Source organism: Salvelinus alpinus, chromosome 23 (genome assembly GCF_045679555.1).
Source record: "Salvelinus alpinus chromosome 23, SLU_Salpinus.1, whole genome shotgun sequence".
In the NCBI taxonomy this organism is placed as follows: Eukaryota; Metazoa; Chordata; class Actinopteri; order Salmoniformes; family Salmonidae; genus Salvelinus; species Salvelinus alpinus.
Genome location: NC_092108.1, coordinates 21,738,860 through 21,762,697, shown reverse-complemented (window position 1 = coordinate 21,762,697; position 23,838 = coordinate 21,738,860). Strand labels below are relative to the sequence as shown.

The window sequence follows — 23,838 nt, the reverse complement described above, 5'->3', positions numbered from 1 at the left end:
ATCTAAAATAAGCAGGGAGAGGGAGCTTTTAGTTTGACATGCTAGTGAGAATACAGGAGCAGAAGATGCCTTTTTCAAATAATCCTGTTGACAAGAATGATGATTAATGCTCTCTGTGTGAAACAGTGTTACTTCCGCCCCTCTCCTCGCCCCAACCTGGGCTTGAACCAGGGATCCTCTTAACACATCAACAACTGCCTCCCACGAAGCATTGTTACCTATCGCTCCACAAAAGCATCAGCCCTTGCAGAGCAAGGCAAACAATTACTTCAAGGTCTCAGAGCGAGTGACATCACAGATAGCGCGCAACACTAGCTAGCTAGCCATTTCACACCGGTTACATGTGGAGGAGAGAAATAAGAATTTTCTCTCATAACACACGTGTAATTCATTATTTTGTCATCTCCAAATCTTGCTGAAATGTTTATCTACATCCAACAGGCTAAATACATTGGAAAATAATTTGACATGTTGTGCTAGGAGGCCAGACTATTCCCGTATTCCCTCATTTACGATATTCCGGGGGGAGAAATGTTTATGACACAATAGAGCTGTTGGTATTTACATGTTTCCATGTTTCAAAAATAGTTGGCTACAGCAACACTGTCTCATTCCTCCCATATTATGAAGCTAGGTTAATTTCACGCTCGCAAACGAACAACCAGTCTGTGTAAAACCCCAGACATCCAACACTATTGGAATAAGTGCTGCTCAAGCATATTAATTGGTATGACTGAGAACACTGAAGGTGGATGGAATTATTAATACTAGCTAATTATGCCAATAAACATCCTCTAGTTAAATTATCTGCCTTGGCTTAAGCAGTGCTTGTCATTCAATCAGCCCGTTGTGCACACCAATGAGTGTTACCTCAGTCTCGTTGCGTGACAAAGCTACTTTGGGGTATGTGCTCTGACTGAGCAGCACTCCAATTCTTCAGTCAATAAATAAAGTAAAGTCATTAACAGGCTGTAAAGAACAAACACTCATTGTGTTCCCCACTTTCATTAATATTTTACATTACCTGTGACATTGTAGAGTGCGGAGAGAGCCTCACAGTATTTCTGTAGCAGGGCAAGCAGGGAAAGCTGGGAGAGCTGCTCACACAATGTACTGGGCTGGAAAGGAAGGAGAAGAAGAAAAATAAAGTGCATGTGAGCAATTTGATGAACGAATGTAAATATTAATTTACTCTGTAAGTGTCCTATGATTAGGGATGCAAATAGGCTTTTTTAATAATCTGAATAATTTTGACAAACGGTTCAAATCTGGCAACAAATGCATTGCATTAAGGATTTTTTAAAAAACGTCATATTAGTCATGGTGGTATTATCTAGCTATGGTGAATAACCGAACAGACAGTAGGTAGACCTGAAGGTTAATTTAGCTGTGGTTCTAATAAGAGGCAGTCGACAGTATGTCCCTCCTGTCCCCAGGTAATGCAATGACTCCTGCTAATGTAATGTACCCACCTGACTAAGTTCATTTGGCAGGCAGGAGGACTCTACAGAAGCATGTGTGCAGCTTATCAGAGTGATCCTCCCCTCCCAGACAGACTGGCTGGCCTGACCCCATGACTTGCTCCTCTGGGTGATGTTAAGGCATGGCAGAGCACAATAACAGGGTAGCAACGTGAGCTCCCACATTGCTGAGTTTGGGTGTGGGCTAAAATATAAGCCTCATCTTTATCCATACCTCTTCTCTACCGTTCCCTCCTCTCCTCTCCTCCCCTATCCTGTCCTCTCCTCTCTCCTCCTCTCCCCTCTCCTCTCCTCCCCTGCTCTCTAACCACCTCTACCTCCACTGGTGGTCAGATATGACAGTGTGGCAAATGTGGCAACAAGAGGTTACAGATGTCTGAGTTTGTGTTTGGGCCAAAGCAACATCCGCTTCTCCTCTATCCCTCCCTTTTTGACGGGCACTGACTGGTGGTCAGATTAGACAGTGGGCAAGGTAAGCCCTCATTTTATAACTGGGGGGCCAGCTGTGTTCTGTAAAATGAATGTCCTTTTTTTGGAGGGAGCGGGGGACAAGAACAGGCTGGAGCACAAAGGAAGCTGAGGGTAGAAGGGCAGCTGCAGCATTAAGGTCTCCTCTGGGTTTGGACTGAGATCTCTGGGGGGTTCTGGGGGTTGTGGTGGACAAAGTCGTTCTAAGGACGCTGTCTAAAGGGTCTATTACAGGGCAGGTCAGGGCTGTTTCACATGTGGAGTAGTCATACTAAATTACAATCTTTCACCCTGCAAGAGAGTTTGTCATATTAATGATGTACCGCTGCAGCAGCAAAGATATTTAAAAAATGCAACATATTAATGCTCCCTAATATAGGGTTGCAGAATTCTGGGAACTTTTAATAAATTCCCTGTTTTACCCAAAATCCCGGTTGGAGGATACCGGGAATCAGCAGGGAATAAGCAGGAAATCCATAAACCTCCAAACAGAATTTCTGGAAAACCAGGGAATTTATTGAAAGTCCTGGAATTTTGCAACCTTACTCACAACTGTAGCTCTGGACTTGAGGAACTGCATAAACAGCACAGCAAGCCTAATTAGAATGCTCAGCTGACTGCTGCTGTCACAGTGCTCCCTCCCCTCTAGTCTATACATACAGCGCCTTCAGAAAGTATTCATCACACCCCTGACTTTTTCTGCATTTTGCTGTGTTTCAGTCTGAATTTAAAATGTATTAAATTGAGATTTTGTTTCACTGGTTTACACACAAAACCCCATAATGTCAAAGTGGAATTATGTTTTAGGAAATGTGTAAAAATTTATTAAAAATGAAAAGCTGAAATGTCTTGAGTCAATAAGTATTCAACCCTTTTGTTATGACAAGCGAAATAAGTTCAGGAGTAGAAATATACTTTGCAAGTCACATAATAAGTTGCATGGACTCACTCTGTGTGCAATAATATTGTTTAACATGATTTTTGAATGACTACCTAATTTCTGTACCCCACACATACAATTATCGGTAAGGTCCCTCATTCGAGCAGGGAATTTCAAACACAGATTCAACCACAAAGACCAGGGAGGTTTTCTAACACATCACCAAGTACCACCCTTCATATTTTCAGGCATGGCGGTGCCTCATCATGTTAGAGGTATGCTTGTCATTGGCAGGGACTAAATAAACAGAATAAAGCTAAGCACAGGCAAAATCCAAGAGGAAACCTGGTTCAGTCTGCTTTCCAACAGACACTGGGAGACAAATTCACCTTTCTGCAGGACATTAACCTAAAACACAAGGTCAAATATACATTGGAGTTGCTTACCAAGATGACATTGAATGCTTCTGAGTGGCCTAGCTACAGTTGACTTAAATCGACTTGAAAATCCATGGTAAGACTTGAAAATGGCTGTCTAGCAAATATTGTACAATCCAGGTGTGCAACGCTCCTAGAAGACTTACCCAGAAAGACTCACAGCTGTAATCGCTGTCAAAGAGGATTCCAACATGTATTGACTCAGGGGTGTGAATACTATCAGAATCTGCACTAACAGTTTTATAATGGCTTCATAATGGTAGCCGAATTTTGAAATGGTTACTAGGATCTGGAACAAACTGTTAAAGACTAGTTAGCCATGTACAGTTTTCACTTCACTGCTATAGCCCTCAAAATAATTTGATGAACAAGGTATCCATTGACCTGTACTGTATAACTGCATCGACAAAATGTTCCCTTTAAAAAAAAGATACTAGTCTACCTGTAAAACTATGTAGGAAATGTCCACGGTTTGTTCAATACATTTTAGAAAACATTCCCACACAGTTCCTAAGGGATCACATTTGCTTTTCCATGACGTGTGTTTGTGTGAGTGTATCTGCACGTGTCCGCGTCTAGGTCACTCGTGGTGAGGTCTCAATATGTTACTAGTCAAGAATTCTTTAAAACCATTCATAATTGATAAGCATTAAACCCCCACACATGTAGGCCTATAACATACTGTATATTCAATTCTGATCTGATCCAAATATCAAGTACAGATTTGTTTAACATTATCTGGACTGCATGCTGTCTCACAAATGTATACTCAAACAGAATTGCATGCCTTGAGTGTAGAATAGATCAACTAAGGACATCGAAAATAAAGTCACATTCTGAAGTAGATCTCACTGAAGGGGCAGTGAATTGACTCAAAGCAATCCATGTAACCCCTCAACTGGTGCCTGGTTAGTTTTACATTTAAGTCATTTAGCAGACGCTCTTATCCAGAGCGACTTACAAATTGGAAAGTTCATACATATTCATCCTGGTCCCCCCGTGGGGAATGAACCCACAACCCTGGCGTTGCAAGCGCCATGCTCTACCAACTGAGCCACACGGGACCACTGTATGTACTGTATGTGTATAGCAATGTGTAATCTCAAGGTAAGAGGAATAGAATACATTAAAGAAGATTGACATAGTTTCAAGGCATTTCTGCCTTCAGTCAAGGTAAAAACGTCATTGCAGTTTACGTGTACATATAAAAAAAAAACATAATATTTCTAAACTGTCAGGAAAGGTAAAGTATTAAATACTCACATACAACAGTAACAGAAGTAACAAAATATTTGCAGCGTTCATGTTGATGCTGAAATCATGTTAGGAGAGACAGATCCCAAAAAACGACAGATCTTTCACGGTCTGTGTCACATCCCATATCTCAAACTGTCATCAAGACGGATTTCACATACTTATGAATGAAAGAAAACATTCTGCTCAATTTTACATAGACAGAGACGGACCAATAAAGCATTTGAAAAGAGATAACAATCATCCATGCACTAACGTGGGTGAGGTCAAATCTTAAAAGACTGCAATATAAAACTTCTCCTCATTAACTGTGAAAGACTGAATGTCCTCATGCCGCCATGTATTCTCTGCCAGGAATCAGAATCTGATCTAACTGGTTTCTAAAAAACAAAAATAAACATTGTCATGTCAGACTTGGAGCAGAGCAGAGCTAGCAGAAAGCAATAGCAGAGAGAGTAAATCATTGGGGTGAAAAGCAACTCTAGTGTAATGAGACCATGAGATCAACTGGTGAGGCCAAATATTTATCTCCCATCTCTCCAAGCTTTCACCTCCCACTCAGTGATCAGCTGGTCTTGGGACCTTCTGCCATAGATTACATTCTAAAGTTCAGGCCTCTATTTTTTGTAACTTCCTGTGTGTGTGTGTGCGTGTGTGTGTGTGTGTGTGTGTGTGTGTGTGTGTGTGTGTGTGTGTGTGTGTGTGTGTGTGTGTGTGTGTGTGTGTGTGTGTGTGTGTGTGTGTGTGTGTGTGTGTGTGTGTGTGTGTGTGTGTGTGTGTGTGTGTGTGTGTGTGTGTGTGTGTGTGTGTGTGTGTGCCAAATCGAATTGTATTTGTCACATGCTTCGTAAACAACAGGTGTAGACTAACAGTGAAAGGTTTGCCCTTCCCAACAATGCAGAGAAAAATAAAATTGAGAAATAATAGAAAAGTAATAACACATGGTGATAATTTTGTCAACAATCTACAAAATATTCTCAAATGTCAAACTGGAAGAAAGATTATAAAATTTGTAAAAAATAAAAAAAAGTAAAAAGGTAAGGTAAAACACTAATATATTTTTATTAGATAAGTACTCATCCCCCTGAGTCAATACATGTTAGAATCACCTTTGGCAACGATTACAGCTATGAGTCTTTCTGGGTAAGTCTCTAAGACTTTTGCACAACTGGATTATCATTTTTGTAATTATTCAAGCTCTGTTAACTTGATTGTTGATCATTGCTAGACAAACATGTTCAAGTCTTGCCATAGATTTTCAAGACAATTTAAGTCAAAACTGTAACTAGGAAATCAGGAACATTTAATGTCGTCTATGCAACTCCAGTGTGTATTTGGCCTTGTGTTTTAGGTTATTGTCTTGCTGAAAGGTGAATTTGTATCCCAGTGTCTGTTGGAAAGCAGACTGAAGCAGGTTTTCCTTTAGGATTTTGCCTGTGCTTAGCTCTATTGTGTTAACTTTTATCCAACAAAAACAAAACTCCCTAGTCCTTGCCGATGAAAAGCATACCCATAACATGATGTAGCCACCACCATGCTTTAACATATGAAGATGTGTTGTACAGTGATGTGTTGTGTTGGATTTGCCCCAAAAATGACACTTTGTAATCAGGACATCATTTTTATTTTATTTTAAATGTAACCATTATTTAACTAGGCAAGTCAGTTAAGAACCAATTCTTATTTACAATGATGGCCTACCCTGGCCAAACCTAGACAACCCTGGGCCAGTTGTGCGTCGCACTATGGGACTCCCAATCACAGCCAGATGTGATGCAGCCTGGATTCAAACCAGGGACTGTAGTGATGCCTCTTGCACTAAGATGCAGTGCCTTAGACCGCTGCGCCACTCGGGAGCCCAACATAAAGTACATTTCTTTGCCACATTTGTTGTAGTTTTGCTTAAGTGTCTTATTTCCAACAGGATGCATATTTTTTAAATGTTTATTCTATACAAGCTTCCTTCTATTCATTCTATCATTTAGGTTAATATTGTGGAGTTACTGCAATGTTTTTGATCCATCCTCAGTTTTCTCTTACTCCAGCCATTAAACTCTGTAACTGTTTTAAAGTCACCATTGGCCTCATGGTGAAATCCCTGATTGATTTCCTGTATCTTTGTAGTGACTGGGTGCATTGATACCAGTGGAGGCTCCTCAGAGGAGGGAGGGGAGGACCATCCTCCCCAGTGAATTTCATAAAATGTATAATTGTAAAATATTTTAAAAGTTATACATTTTAGTTAAAACTACACTAAATATAATCACGTAACTAAATAACTGATTAAAACACACTATTTTTTGCGAAGGTCTACAGTAGCTTCAACACTACTCTGTAGGGTAGCACCATTGTGTAGCCGAAGGACAGCTAGCTTCTGTCCTCCTCTGGGTACATTGACTTCAATACAAAACCTAGGAGGCTCATGGTTCTCACCCCTTCCATAGACATACAGAGTAAGTATGACAACTTCCGGAGGACGTCCTCCAGCCTATCAGAGCTCTTGCAGCATGAACTGACATGTTCTCCACCCAATCAAAGGATCAGAGAATGAATCTAGTACTGAAAGCATAAGCTACAGCTAGCTAGCACTGCAGTGTATAAAATGTGGTGAGTAGTTGACTCAAAGAGAGAGAAAGACAATAGTTGAACAGTTTGAAGGAGAAGCAAGAGATAAATAGAGAGAGTGTGTCATTTTTTTCAGTTTGACTTACTTAGCTAGCAAATGTAGCTAGCTAGCTTAGCCTACTGAAACACCCTGCTCAAACAGAGGGATGCTATGTTAGCTAGCTGGCTATGACTTTTCAACACAACACTGGAACTCTTCCAAGTCAAGGCAAGCTTTTGGTATAACTAATTTATTGACACCGGGGCTTGCTGGTGTAACTGCTTACTGATTGTACACTAACGTTACTGCATGATTTTAGCAGGTTCACTAACATGTTAATTATATTAGCTATGCTGACTATGACATTACTTTAGCTAATATGGTGGCAATGATGTAGGCTGTGTGTAGCAGTTTGGCTGTATGTGACCAGGCGAAAAAACCTTTCCAAGCCAAATCTCTACACACAGTTGTCTATTGCTATTATTAGGCCTAATCAAATGCTATTAGTCAAGCTTATTATGTTACTATTACGTTTCTCAAGCCATTAAAAAAAAATGTAAATACTCTGCATGGATCCAGTCTTCTTCCACCATATTTGTACCTGACCAAAGAATCAACTGTCTCAACTGTTGCGTTTTCTAACCTAACAAACTAGGCAAACAATTATTAGCTCCTTTGGGCAAATACGGCACGGCACAGTGCATGATGATCATGCATGAAGAGCTGTGATGGGGTGTAATTATCAGCACCTGAGGGGATAGCGAGCTAATGGCTGTGACATATTAACTGCAACAATTATGAGAGATTCGAGATAACTGATCAATGACCGTGCTCATACTTGGTACTGAAATCATAAGACTTTTTTTGTGCTGACTTCATTTTCACTGAGCTCTTTTGTCTAAAGGTCTGGAAGAGAAGAGACTAATGTCTGAGCCGTCTGTTGACACAAAGAAACCACAGTTAAGGAAATATGGGGGAAAACGGGATGCTTCTCCATTTTAGTGGTTTCTTCTTCCCCTCCGGATAAACCGAGGCAAATTTTTGGTCATACCTTTAGAGCGTTCATGACAGTTCAACACTTCTTTATCACCCAGGTCAAATTACTGTAAAATGAGCTACTGTATATTCCTACTACTGTATATATTAATTAGTTGACAGGCTCTTATCCGAAGTCACAATAATAGCAGAATAGCTCTTCTTTCTTATCTTCACAACGTATCCTAATTACACAATGATCAGGGAGCTGCTGGGTCATACTATTGCATCAGTTCCTAAATTGTTTCTATTTATTACAGACAAAGGATCTGTGGATGTGATTCTGCTGCATCTGTGGTTGTGAGTTGTGAAGTAATACGTCTAATTCGTTTCTGTTCTATTCATCCTGAGTAATGTTTTCATGTTGTGTCACTAAGCCAGAGTTATCAAACTCTTTTAAGTAAACAAAGATCTCTCTCTCTCTCTCTCTCTCTCTCTCTCTCTCTCTCTCTCTCTCTCTCTCTCTCTCTCTCTCTCTCTCTCTCTCTCTCTCTCTCTCTCTCTCTCTCTCTCTCTCTCTCTCTCTCTCTCTCTCTCTCTCTCTCTCTCTCTCTCTCTCTCTCTCTCTCTCTCTCTCTCTCTCTCTCTCTCTCTCTCTCTCTCTCTCTCTCTCTCTCTCTCTCTCTCTCTCTCTCTCTCTCTCTCTCGAGGCTGATGTTGATGATCGTGCAGCAGTAGTGTGAACTATGGAGTTGTTGGGGATCTAATGGTAATGCTAACCCTCCCTGGCATCTCTCCTCTGTTTACATCTGGCTCTGACAGACCAAGCTACTGCTGCAGCTTACATTGAGCTGGCTAGGCACTGACCTGACCGCATCACGCTCTCTCATGCAAAGAAAAATAAGGCTGATGATCTCATCTCCCCTTTCACCCCCCCTTTTTCATCACATTATGGTTTGTTAGAGTGATCTGTCCCGGGTCACATTCAGATGTCACTAGACTGAAGGCCTGTGCTTTGCTTCAGAGGATGGATGGCATATACAGTATAACATGCCTCAGTTTAACCTTCTGTGAAATGCAATCATATACAGTAGTGGTTCTTATGCATTCTCATAAAATGATGCTGTCACGACTTCCGCCGAAGTCGGTCCCTCTCCTTGTTCGGGCGCCGTTCGGCGGTCGAAGTCACAGGCCTTCTAGCCATCGCCGATCCACTTTTCATTTTCCATTTGTTTTGTCTTTGTCTTACACACCTGGTTTCAATTCCCTAATTACTTGTTCATTATTTAACCCTCTGTTCCCCCATGTCTGTTTGTGAGTAATTGTTTGTATGTAGTACGGTCCGTTAATGTGGGTTCTCTTTTCGTATTACATTTGTATATGTTGAGTAAAGTACGTTTATTTACTCATATCTGCTGTCCTGTGCCTGACTCTTCTACACCAGCTACACACAGACCACACTACAGATGCACTGCATGTCAAATAAAATAATATGTTAATGGTCGTGTCGCATACACATATTTTGCAGTTGTTCTCGCATGCGCAGCAAAATACTAATGTTTCTAGCTCCAACAGTGCAGTAATACCTAACAATACAAAACAATACACACAAATTCCCCAAATAAAAGGTAAGGAATTAAGAAATATAGAACGAGCAGTCAGTTAGTTAAATTATGTTGTGTATGGGCAGTATGGACAGTATATGAATAGAAAAGATGTGTACAGCAGTAGTTATATAGGATGAGCCATGACTAGAATACAGTATATACAGCGCCTTCAGAAAGTATTCATACCCTTTAACTTATTCCACATTTTGTTGTGTTACTTGCAAGGGTGAGCAACTCCAGTCCTCGAGGGCCTGATTGGTGTCACGCGTTTTCTCCATCCCTAGCAAACACAGCTGATTAATCAAATTGCATTCTAAACTGAAGATCATGATTAGGTAATTATTGGAGTCAGGTGTGTAAGCTGGGGTTGGGCCAAACTGTGACACCAATCAGGCCCTCGAGGACTGGAATTGCCCACCCCTATTTATGGCACGAATTCAAAATGTATTAAGTCTTTTTTAAATCTTAATCATGCACACAGAATATCCAATAATGAGAAAGTGAAAACAGGGTTTCAGAAATGTTTTCAAATGATTGAAAATAAATATCTAATTTACATACACTACCGTTCAAAAGTTTGGGGTCACTTAGAAATGTCCTTGTTTTTAATATAACATAGAATTGATCAGAAATACAGTGTTGACATTGTTAATGTTGTAAATGACTATTTTAGCTGGAAACGGCAGCTTCTTTATGGAATATCTACATAGGCGTACAGAGGCCCATTATCAGCAACCATCACTCCTGTGTTCCAATGGCACGTTGTGTTAGCTAATCCAAGTTTATCATTTTAAAAGGCTAATTGATCATTACAAAAAACCCTTTTGCAGTTATGTTAGCACAACTGAAAACTGTTGTGGTGATTAAAGAAGCAATAAAACTGGCCTTCTTTAGACTAGTTGAGTATCTGGAGCATCAGCATTTGTCGGTTCGATTAATGGCTCAAAATGGCCAACTGCTGAAACTCATCAGTCTATTCTTGTTCTGAGAAATGAAGGCACAAACTGGCTCTAACCAGAATAGAAAGAAGAGGGGGAGGCCCCGTTGCACAACTGAGCAAGTGGACAAGTACATTAGAGTGTCTAGTTTGAGAAACAGACGCCTCAGAAGACCTCAACTGGCAGCTTCATTAAATAGTAAGAGTGGCAAAGAAAAAGCCATATCTCAGACTGCCCAATAAAAAGAAAAGACTAAGATGGGCAAAAGAACACAGACACTGGACACAGAAACTCTGCCTAGAAGGCCAGCATCCCGGAGTCGCCTCTTCACTGTTAACGTTGAGACTGGTGTTTTGTGGTTAAATGAAGCTGCCAGTTGAGGACTTGTGAGGTGTCTGTTCCAGATACTCAACTAGTCTAAAGAAGGCCAGCTTTATTGTTTCTTTAATCAGCACTACAGTTTTCAGCTGTGCTAACATAATTGCAAAAGGGTTTTCTAATGATCAATTAGTCTTTTAAAATTATAAACTTGGATTAGCTAAAACAACGTGCCATTGGAACACAGGAGTGATGGTTGACGATAATGGGCCTCTGTACGCCTATGTAGATATTCCATAAAAAATCTGCCGTTTCCAGCTACATTGGTCATTTACAACATTAACAATGTCTACACTGTATTTCTGATCAATTCTATGTTATTTTAATAGACAAAAAATTTGCTTTTCTTTCAAAAACAAGGACATTTTTAAGTGACCCCAAACTTTTGAACGGTAGTGTAAGTATTCAGACCCCTGAGTCAGTACATGTTAGAATCACTTTTGGCAGTGATTGAAGCTGTGAGTCTTTCTGGGTAAGTGTCAAAGAGCTTTCCACACCTGGATTGTACATTATTTGCTCATTATTATTTTCAAAATTCAACAATTTTCAAGTCTTTCCATAGATTTTCAAGCTGATTTATGTCAAAACTGTAACTACGCCACTCGGGAAAGGGAAAGGGGGATACCTAGTCAGTTGTACAATTGAATGCATTCAACTGAAATGTGTCTTCCGTATTTAACCAAACCCCTCTGAATCAGAGAGGTGCGGAGGGCTGCCTTAATCGACATCCACACCGTCAGCGCCCAGGGAACAGTGGGTTAACTGCCTTGCTCAGGGGCAGAGCGACAGACTATTAGCTTGTCACCTAGGGGATTCAAGGCCCAACACTCCTACCCGCCAGGCTACAATGCCTCGCAAAGAAGGGCACCTATTGGTAGATGGGTAAAAATGAAAAAGCATACATTGAATATCCCCCTGATCATTGTGAAGTTATTAATTACACTTTGGATGATGTATCAATACACCCAGTCACTAGAAAGATACAGGTGTCCTTCCTAACTCAGTTGCCGGAGAAGAAGGAACCCACTCAGGGATTTCACCATGAGGCCTTTAAAACAGTTACAAAGTTTAATGGCTGTGATAAGAGAAAACTGAGGATGGATCAACAACATTGTAGTTACTCCACAATACTAATCTAATTGACAGAGTGAAAAGGAAGCCTGTACAGAAAAAATAAAACCTCCCTGGTCTTTGTGGTTGAATCTGTGTTTGAAATTCACTGCTCGACTGAGGGACCTTACTGATAATTGTATGTGTGGAGTACAGAGATGAGGTAAAATCATGTCAAACACTATTATTGCTTATTATTATGTGACATTTTTACTCCTGAACTTATTTGGGCTTGCCATAACAGAGGGGTTGAATTCTTATTGACTCAAGACATTTCAACTTTTCATTTTTAATTAATTTATAAAAAGGTCAAAAAACACAATTTCCATTAATAAAGTGACCAGTGTTCAATAGCTATGTACTTTGGGTAGCAGTCTCAGGTGCAGGGTAGAGTACCGGGTGGTAGCCAGCTAGTAACAGTGACTACGTTCAAGGCAGGGTGCTGCAGGCTACCTCTAAGAATGTGGGTAGCTAATTTATTTAGAAGTGATCCATTAGGCTGTTTGGTGTTGTCAACATGCTTTATGACAGCTCCAGGAACAAGGCTTTATGTGAAGTCAGCTTTACAACAACCACAAAATCAATGTAAGATTCCAAATGTGTCGCCCAATTGAAGCATATCACACATAAGTCACATAATTTCATTCGGATTTAAACAGAAATACTGTTAAGGACCAGTGTGCTAGCTGGACCATGAAACAGAAGATTATGTTGGAACATGAAGTTGGCAGGTTATTCATCAAGTCTTTCGAGTAGGACAGGCATCAGCTGCTGCTCTCAGTCTTCCTATCTGGGTAAGTCCATTCCACAACGTCTAACATATTCATCCAGACCACAACAGCCCTCTAACTCAGCTGCTCCCAAGACATCTGACACCTGGAGTTCATGGTCGAAGGAGCTAGTTAGCGTGAGGCAACTTCAGGGCTAGCCAAGGAGGTATTTTACTTCTAGTTTTCCTTATCAAATCACAATAAGAGTTCCACCTCTGGGACTGAGTACGGTGGCTCTGTCCGGGTTGAACAACCTTGTCCTAGCTGTATCTCCTCGGGAAGACAGTTACTTTATACCATGTTAGGGTTTAACTGTGGTTGACCAGAAATATAGCGGTACTTGCGTTTTGAAATCCTGCCATCCACAGCCCATTTGAGCCTGTTTTGGAGGCAGTGGGGTCATGCACCAAGACATTTTTTAAATGGGGCACTGATGGCCAAATTCCGTATCTTTGCATTAATCATGTGTATCTTCTATAACGTTTTAGTGAGCATGCAACCTCTGTTTGGCAGACAAATCAGAGGTTTAAGAGAGTTCATCCCTGGTATTTGGGCAACAAACACATGCCCACTGTTGTGGCATTGATACTGTTTAGTCATGCTCAAGATACTGAGGGCTGAAGAAGGATCGGCATTGTGCCATTCTATTTATGTTTGAACATAGTGTACACAAGACCTGCCGTTCATGTTGACTCACTGGCATGGTCACATGACTTCATTACACCATTTACTACAGAAGAAGGAAACGAAAGGTGTTGTAATTAAAAATTATATGTATAAGAAACACCTATCTGCATATGCATGACAACAGTTTAATCAGAAGGTAGACAAGCAAAATGACTTGCAAGCATTCAAGAAACTTTATTGAATAATTGGAAAACTGAACACCACATGACAACATTAGCAAGACACTCCGATAGACGTGTATGATTGGTTCTTCGAGCTACTTAAGAGATTCTGGTGAATTCACAAGTGAGATGTCTCACTCATAATATCAGAGGACCTGGGTTACGCAAGTAACCTTAAGTTATTTTGCTTCTTAATGATCATACAGTACCACACAATTTGATATACTGCAGATGATTGAAATTTGGCAGAGTAGCTGTATGCCCACGTTCCACAATAAACGGCCTGTCTTCCTCCTGCTTAGTCAATAATTAAATAGCTACTTAGACTCCCTGGTTGTGTCATGCTAATGTTTCCAATAGCCTCATTTCATTTTCCAAATGTTTTATTATATTTTTTATATTATTATCATTATTATTTTTTTTTTTTATTAGGAACCCATCCACCACCCTCTTCGAAGGACAAATATCTTTTTTGTTTTAGATTTTTGGGGTGTTTGTATCATTTGATTTTAACAACATGCCTACCACTTTGAAAATGAAAAACGTTTTTTATTGTGAAACAAACAAGACATAAGACAAAAAAACAGAAAACTTGAACGTGCATAACTTTTCACCCCACAAAGTCAATACTTTGTAGAGTCACCTTTTGCAGCAATTACAGCTGCAAGTCTCTTGGGGTATGTCTCTATAAGCTTAGCACATCTAGCCACTGGGATTTTTGCCCATTCTTCAAGGCAAAACTGTTCAAGTTGGATGGGTTCCGCTGGTGTACAGCAATCTTTAAGTCATACCACAGATTCTCAATTGTATTGAGGTCTGGGCTTTGACTAGGCCATTCCAAGACATTTAAATATTTCCCATAAAAACCACTTGTTGCTTTAGCAGTATGCTTAGGGTCATTGTCCTGCTTGAAGGTGAAACTCCATCCCAGTCTCAAATCTCTGGAAGTCTGAAACAGGTTTCCTTCAAGAATTTCCCTGTATTTAGCGCCAGTCCCTGCCGATGAAAAACATCTCTACAGCATGATGCTACTATGCTTCACTGTGGAGATGGTGTTCTTGGGGTAATGATAGGTGTTGGGTTTGCGCCAGACATAGCATTTTCCTTGATGGCTAAAACGCTCAATTTTAGTCTCATCTGACCAGACTACCTTCTTCCATATGTTTGGGTAGTCTCCCACATGCCTTTTGGCGATCACCAAACGTGTTTGCTTATTTCTTATTTAAGCAATGGCTTTCTTCCCTGGCCACTCTTCCGTAAAGCCCAGCTCTGTGGAGTGTACGGCTTAAAGTGGTCCTATGAACAGATACTCCAATCTCCGCTGTGGAGTTTTGCAGCTCCTTCAGGGTTATCTTTGGTCTCTTTGTTGCCTCTGATTAATGCCGTCCTTGCCTGGTCCATGAGTTTTGGTGAGCGGCCCTCTCTTGGCAGGTTTGTTGTGGTGCCATATTCTTTCAATTTTTTATTAATAATGGATTTTATGGTGCTCTGTGATTCAGATATTTTTTTTATAACCCAACCCTGATCTGTACTTCTCCACAACTTTGTCCCTGACCTGTTTGCAGAACTCCTTGGTCTTCATTGCTTGGTGGTTTCCCTTGCGTAGTGGTGTTGCAGACTCTGGGGCCAGAACAGGTGTATATATACTGAGATCATGTGACAGATCATGTGACACTTAGTTTGCACACAGGTGGATTTTGTTTAACTAATTATGTGACTTCTGAAGGTAATTGGTTGTACCAGATCTTGTTAGGGGCTTCATAGCAAAGGGGGTGAATACATATACTCGCACCACTTTTCCGTTTTTTAATTTTTATAATTTTTTGAATAAGTTATATTTTTAATTTCACTTCACCAATTTGGACTATTTTGTGTATGTCCATTACATGAATTCCAAATAAAAATCCATTTAAATTTCAGGTTGTAATGCAACAAAATAGGAAAAATGCCAAGGGGGGTGAATACTTTTGCAAGGCACTGTATATTGCATTCTGTTGGTGGCAAGAAGTGAAACTCAAAGTGATGAATCAAGTATTGTTTTTTGTACCAGTTCATAAACCACGTGCCATGGAATTGGTATGTATAAAATCTCTTCCCATTTATTTTGCAACCTGTATGTTGCAGCTCTCAACATTTTTGTCCTCAAATGAAGCTGGTATATTTTTCCATTTATGCCAATTCCTTTCAGCCAATTTGTATCTTTAATATATGGCAGGCAAACAAGTTCCCTACCTTCTCCCTTTTCAACTTGCCTCCTCCATTTATATGGTAATGCCTCAATAAGTTGGTTGTACATTTGGATTGAGCAGATATTCCCATATATTTTCAAGAGCTACATATGTGACATAACTCATCCGTTTCTATTCATCAAATTATTAATAAATATAATATAATAAAATAAAATAAAGAATGTTATTTTATTAATCAGTATATTTGAGTATTGTAACGGCTGTTGGAAGGAGAGGACCAAGGTGCAGCGTGGTACGTGTCCATATTTATTTAATGAACACTGAAATAACAAAAATAACAAAGAGAACGACCGAAACAGTTCTGAAAGGTGCAAACACAAAACAGGAAACAACTACCCACAAACACAGGTGGGAACAGGCTACCTAAGTATGGTTCTCAATCAGAGACAACGATAGACAGCTGCCTCTGATTGAGAACCACACCCGGCCAAACACATAGAAAAGGACAACATAGAACAAATAGAATGCCCACCCCAACTCACGCCCTGACCAAACCAAAAGAGAGACATAAAAAAGGAACTAAGGTCAGGGCATGACAAGTATAACCATCATAGTTTTTGTATCTCTTCCGGAGAGTAAAATCGAAATTGTAACCAGCTTTGTATGGCTTGTTTAAGAAAGTGCGATACTTAAAACAAAATTTCATTTTCAATTAGTCAGAACTGAGAAGTTGTAAAGCAACAATAATGGAGCCGGAGAAGAAGGCAGACGTTTTACGTGTCCCCAACCGATTGTGTTTTTTTGTTCATTTATTTGCGTTTTTTGTAACTTATTCTTTTTACTTATTTCGTACATCATGCTGCTGCTACCATCTCTTAAGACCGGAAATAACTTCTGGACATCAGGACTGCGATTATTCACCATGGACTGGCAGAATGCTTTTTTTCCTTTAACGAGTCTGACGAGCCCAAAGCGAACGATATACCTCTTTCTCGGGAAGAGACCCAGATCCCCGTGATTTGCGTGAAGAGGAAGTGGAGAAAAAGGGGCCAAAGGGTGGGCTGCTTTCTGAGAATTCGTAGGTGATCGAATAAACCCCCACATCCTTCCATTCTGCTAGCAACGTGCAATCTTTGGAGAATAAAATAGATGACCTACGCTCAAGATTAAACTACCAACGGGACATTCAAAACTGTTATATCTTATGCTTCATGGAGTCGGGCTGAACGACGACACTATCAACATACAGCTGGCTGGTTATACGCTGTACCGGCAGGATAGAACAGCGGCATCTGGTAAGACAAGGGGCGGGGGGCTATGTATTTTTGTAAATAACAGCTGGTGCATGATATCTAAGGAAGTGTCGAGCTATTGCTTGCCTGAGGTAGAGTACCTCATGATAAGCTGTAGACCACACTATCTACATAGAGAGTTTTCATCTGTATTTTTCATAGCTGTTGACATACCAGCACAATCAGAGGCTGGCACGAAGACAGCATTGAATGAGCTGTAATTCCTGCCAAAAGCAAACAAGAAAACGTTCACCCAGAGACAGCGCTCCTAGTAGCCGGGGACTTCAATGCAGAGAAACAAATCCGTTTTACCAAATTTCTATCATCATGTTAAATGTGCAACCAGAGGAGAAAAAAAACTATGGACCACCTTAACTCCACACACAGAGATGCATACAAAGCTCTCCCTTGCCCTCCATTTGGCAAATATGACCATAATTATATCCTCCTGATTCCTGTTTACAAGTAAAAATTAAAGCAGGACGCACCAATGACTAGATCAATAAAAACGTGGTCAGATGAAGCAGATGCTGTTACGTACATACCCCAACCAGAAGCCATGGATTACAGGCAACATCCGCACTGAGCTAAAGGCTAGAGCTGCCGCTTTCAAGGAGCGTGACTCTAACCCGGAAGCTTACAAGGAATCCCACTATGCCCTCCGACAAACCATCAAACAGGCAAATCGTCAATACAGGATTGAATCGTACTACATCGGCTCTGATGCTCTTCGGATGTGGCAGGGCTTGCAAACCATGACAGACTATAAAGGGAAGCACAGCCGAGAGCTTCTCAGTGACACAAGCCTACCAGATGAGCTAAACTACGTCTATGCTCGCTTCGAGGCAAATGGCACTGAAACATGCATGAGAGCATCAGCTGTTCCAGAAAACTGTGTGATCACGCTCTCCGCAGCCGATGTGAGTAAGGCCTTTAAACAGGTCAACATTCATAAGGCCGCAGGGCCAGACTGATTACCAAGAAGTGTACTGCGAGCATGCGCTGACCAACTGGAAAGTGTCTTCACTGACATTTTCAACCTCTACATGTCCGAGTCTGTAATACCAACATGTTTTAAGCAGACCACCATAGTGCCTGGGCCCAAGAACACTAAGGTAACCTGCCGAAATGACTACCAACCCGTAGCACTCACGTCTGTTGCCATCAAGTGTTTGAAAGGCTGGTCATGTCTCACATCAACACCATTATCCCAGAATCCCTTGACCCACTCCAATTTGCATACCACCCCAACAGATTCACAGATGATGCAATCTCTATTGCAGTCCACACTGCCCTTTCCCACCTGGACAAAAGGAACACCTATGTGAGAATGCTATTCATTGACTACAGTGCAGTGTTCAACATCATAATGCCCTTAAAGCTCAACAATAAGCTAAGGACCCTGAGACTGAACACCTCCCTTTGCAACTGGATCCTGGACTTCCTGACGTGCCGCCCCAAGGTGGTAAGGGTAGGCAAGAGCACATCCAACACGCTGATCCTCAACACAGGGGGCCCTCAGGGGTGTGTGCTCAGCCACCTCCTGTACTCCCTGTTCACTCATGACTGCACGGCCAGGGACGACTCCAAGACCATCATTATGTTTGCCAGTGACACAACAGTGGCAGGCCTGATCACTGATAACGATGAGACAGCCTATAGGGAGGAGGTCAGAGACCCGGCTGTGTGGTGCCAGGACAACAACCTCTCCCTCAACGTGATCAAGACAAAGGAAATGATTGTGGACTACATGAAAAAGAGGACCGAGCACACCAGCATTCTCATCGACGGGTCTGCAGTGGAGCAGGTTGAGAGCTTCAAGTTCCTTGGTGTCCACATCACCAACAAACTAACATGATCCAAGCACACCAAGACAGTTGTGAAGAGGGCACGACAAAACCTATTCCCCCTCAGGAGACTGAAAGGATTTGGCATGGGTCCTCAGATCCTCAAAAGGTTCTACAGATGCACCACCGATAGCCTCCTGACTGGTTGTATCACTGCCTGGTATGGCAACTGCTTGGCCTCCAACCGCAAGGCACTATAGAGGGTAGTGTGAACGGCCCAGTACATCACGGGGGCTAAGCTCCCTGCCATCCAGGACCTCTATATCAGGCGGTGTCAGAGGAAGGCCCTAAAAATTGTCAAAGACACCAGCCACCCTAGTCATAGACTCTGCTACCACACTGCAAGCGGTACCGGAGCGCCAAGTCTAGGTCCAAGAGGCTTCGAAACAGCTTCTACCCCAAGCGATAAGACTCCTGAACACCTAATCAAATGGCTACCCAGACTATTTGCATTGCCCCCCTCTTTTACACCACTGCTACTCTCTGTTGTTATCATCTATGCATAGTCACTTTAATAACTCTACCCACATGTATATGTCTTTGCTAGGTAAAGCTCCACCTATTCTCAGCTCACTGGTCACCATAGCAACACCCAACCGTAGCACATGCTACAACAGGTATATTTCACTGGTCATCCCCAAAGCCAACACCCCCTTTGGCCGCCTTTCCTTCCAGTTCTCTGCTGCCAATAACTGGAACGAATTGCAAAATTCACTGAAGTTGGAGACTTATATCTCCCTCACTAACTTTAAGCATCAGCTGTCAGAGCAGCTTACCGATCGTTGCAGCTGTACACAGCCCATCTTTAAATCGCCCATCCAACCAACTACCTACCTCATCCCTTATTTGTTTTTGTTTTTCTGCTCTTTTGCACACCAGTAATTCTACTTGCACATCCTCATCTGCACATCTATCACCCCAGTGGTAATTGATAAATTGTAATTACTTCTCCACTATGGCCTATTTATTGCCTTACCTCCTTACTTAATTTGCACACACTGTATACAGATTTTCTATTGTATTATTGACTGTACGTTTGTTTATCCCATGTGTAACTCTGTGTTGTTGTTTTTCTATCACTGCTTTGCTTTATCTTGGCCAGGCCACAGTTGTAAATGAGAACTTGTTCTCAACTGTCCTTCTTCGGAATAGGGGGCAGTATTTTCACGTCCGGATGAAAAGCGTGCCCAAAGTAAACTGCCTGTTACTCAGGCTCAGAAGCTAGGATATGCATATGCATGCATATGGTAATATTGGATAGAAAACACTCTAAAGTTTCTAAAACTGTTAAAATAATGTCTCTGAGTATAACAGAACTGATTTGGCAGACGAAACCCGAGCACAATGCATCCAGGGATTTTTCTTTTTTAGGTCATTGTGTTTTACAATGAATTTCTATGGGAACCCTGATTTATTAGGGCCCGGATTGCAGTTTCTATGGCTTCCACTAGATGTCAACAGTCTTTAGAAATTGTTCGATATTTTTCTTTTGAGAAATGAAGAAGTTGTGCTATTCTTTCTACGTGTCACTCAGAAGGTCTCTGGTATTTTGGTGCGCGTGAACAAGAGCGCGCTCCGTGTTGTTTTTCTTCGGTATTGGAAACTGTTTATCCCGTCTTACATTTTATCGATTATTTACATTTTAGGGTACCTGAGGTTGGATTAAAAACGTTGTTTGAAATGTTTGGACCAAGTTTACAGGTATCTTATTAGATACTTTGTAGTCATGTTGGGTGTGTTGGAACCGGTGTATTTCTGAATCAAACGCGTCAAATAAATGGACATTTTGGGGATATAAAGAAGGAATCTATTGAACAAAACGACCATTCATTGTGTCGCTGAGACATTTGGGATTGCAAAAAGAAGATCTTCAAAGGTAAGGCATTTATTATTTCTGACTTTTGTGTCGCACCTGCCTGGTTGAAAAATGATTTTCATGTGTTTGTATGCGGGGCGCTGTCCTCAGTTAATCGCATGGTGTGCTTTCGCCGTAAAGGCTTTTTGAAATCTGACACAGCAGCTGGATTAACAAGAAGTTAAGCTTTATTTTGATGTATTACACTTACATTTTCGTGAATGTTGAATATTGATATTTCTGTAGTTTGAATTTGGCGCTCTGCAATTTCATCGGATGTTGTCTAATCCATCCCGCTAACGGGATTGGCGCTTTAAGGGATCCCTAAGAGGATTTATAATGGTGAAATATATATTTTTTTTTATTGTGTATAACCTCAACTAACCGGTGCCCCCTCACAATGACTATGTACCGGTACCCTGTATATAGTCTCGCTATTGTTATTTTACTGCTGCTCTTTAATTACTTGTTACTTTTATTTTCTATTCTTATCCATATTTAATTTTCTTTTTTTTATCTGCATTTTTGGTTAGGGGCTCATAAATTAGCATTTCACTGTAAGGTCTACACCTGTTGTATTCGGCGCATGTGACTAATAAAATGTGTTTTGATTTAATCTGTATGAAGGCAAAAAGGCAATTTTTTAACAAAGGATGAGCCTTTCTTAATATTCTATTGGAGAACCATTTTGTGTTTACGTATAACTTATGTATGAGTGAAGCTTTTAGTGAGAGATTTAAAGCTTTAATATTTAATAATTTTAGCTCCCTCAAACTCATATTCGTTATACAAATAGGCACGTTTAATTTTGTCTGACTTAGCATTCCAAATAAAATGAAATATGTTTTGCTCATATGATTTAAAAAACGAGTCATCTGCTGTAGGCAGTGCCATTATTAAGTAAGTAAACTGTGATAGGACCAAAGAGTTAACCAATGTGATTTTTCCATTAATAGATAAGCATTTACCTCTCCATGGTTTTAGAATCTTATCTATTTTTGCTAACTTTCTATAGAAATTGATTGAGGTAAGTTCATTTATATTTTTTGAGATGTGAATACCAAGTATGTCTACTTCACCATTCGCCCATTTTATTGATAAACTACAACGTATTGTAAACACTGTGTTTTTTAACGATCCAATACGTAATATGGTACACTTTTCATAATTAGGTTTAAGTCCAGACAGGCTAGAAAAGTGATCAATATCTTCAATAAGACTATGCAGGGATCCAGATTACGGACTCAGTGGCCTTAATAAATAGATATGGAGACAACGGAGAGGCTTGTTTTACTCCTCTTAAAAGCTCAATACTTTATTTACTATTATACATCTGCGGTTGCTGTACACAACTGTAACCCATTGTATAAGAGATTCACCAAAATTAAAGTAATCCAGGCCTTTTCAAAATCTGCTATGAAGACCAGGCCTAGTATCTTTGATGTTTCATAATGTTCAATTGTTTCAAGTAATTTTCATATATTATCTCCAATATATCATCCATGTAAAAAACCTGTCAGATCAGGATGAACAATATCTGGTTAAACCTTTTTTATTCTAAATTTCGGTAGAATTTTCGCATCACAACATTGAAGTGTAAGAGGCCTCCAGTTTTTTAAATGGACTGGATCTTTATACTTACCACCTGGGTCCTGTTTTAGTAGTAATGAAATCAGATATTCTTGTTGAGTATCTGAAAGTCTACCATTTTTATAGGAGAAATTAAAACATGCCAATAATGGATCTTTGAGTATATAAAAAAAGGTCTGATGTACCTCTACTGTATGCCATCAAGCCCTGGTGTTTTTCCAGACTGAAAATATTTTATTGCCTCAAAAGGTTCCTCTTCTGTAAGTTGGCCTTCACACAGGTCTTTCTGTAAATTTGATAATTTTACATTATTATTATTATTATTAGAAAATATATCCTTACAGTTCACATCATTCAGTGGAAATTGAGGAGACTGAAAAGAAAACATATGCTTAAAATATTTTGCTTCCTCTTTCAAAATATAATTTGGTGAATCATGAATGACTCCATCAATTGTAATGAATTTCTGTAAATTATTTTTGCTAGCATTTCTATGTTGAAATTGAAGAAAATGTTTGTGCATTTTTCACCGTTTTCCATCCAATTCACTTTATTTTTGTAATACATTACACTTGATCATTCTTGAATAAGTACCTCCATTTTTTTCCCTCTAACCTATTTTGTGCCTCTATAGTATACTATACTCTATTTTCTCTATTAGTCTATACTCTTTTGACCTAAACTGCTTTAGTTTTAATGATGAGTATTGTATTGAATGGCCTCTTAAAGTACATTTAAAAGTGTCCCATACAATAAGGGGATCTATATACCTACTGTATGTTGTGCAAAATAAAGTCAATAATTAATTATTTTGTCTTAGTTAACAACACATTTTCATCCAATATGCTTTGATAAAATGTCTAATATCCTCGTCCATGTGGAAATTCTGCAAGAGTTATATGGAGGCCAATTAGATGGTGGTCCGATCGCATTCAGTCTCCTCTGCAGGTAGCCTAATGGTTAGAGCGTTGGGCCAGTAACTGAAAGGTTGCTGGATTGAATCCCTGAGCTGACAAGGTTTAAATCTGTTGTTCTGCCCCTGAGCAAGGCAGATAACCCACTGTTCCCCGGGCGCTGAAAATGTGGATGTTGATTATGGACCTCTCTGATTCAAAGGGGTTGGGTTAAATGTGGAAGATGCATTCAGTTGTACAACTGACTCGGTATCCCCCTTTCCCTTATTAATACTTTAAAAACTTTTGATGCCAGCAAGAATGAGACTAGGAAGTAATCAAGACGGCTAGCTTGATTAAGCCTCCTCCATGTATATCTCACTAGGTCAGGGTTCTAATGTATCCATGATCTTTGTGATCT

General features: G+C 40.3%; 1 protein-coding gene across 1 annotated transcript in view; it reads right to left on the bottom strand.

The window, feature by feature from the left end:
• LOC139550561 (corticotropin-releasing factor receptor 2) overlaps positions 1-4,988 on the bottom strand; it is a 75,824-nt gene extending 70,836 nt beyond the window's left edge. Inside the window, exons 1-2 of the mRNA XM_071361517.1 lie at positions 4,530-4,988; positions 1,025-1,118 (exon numbers count right to left, since the gene is read on the bottom strand). Of these exons, the coding sequence (XP_071217618.1) occupies positions 1,025-1,118; positions 4,530-4,571 (136 nt within the window). The 5' untranslated portion in view covers positions 4,572-4,988. The remainder of the gene's footprint in view (positions 1-1,024; positions 1,119-4,529) is intronic.
• Between the last annotated feature and the right edge of the window lie 18,850 nt (positions 4,989-23,838).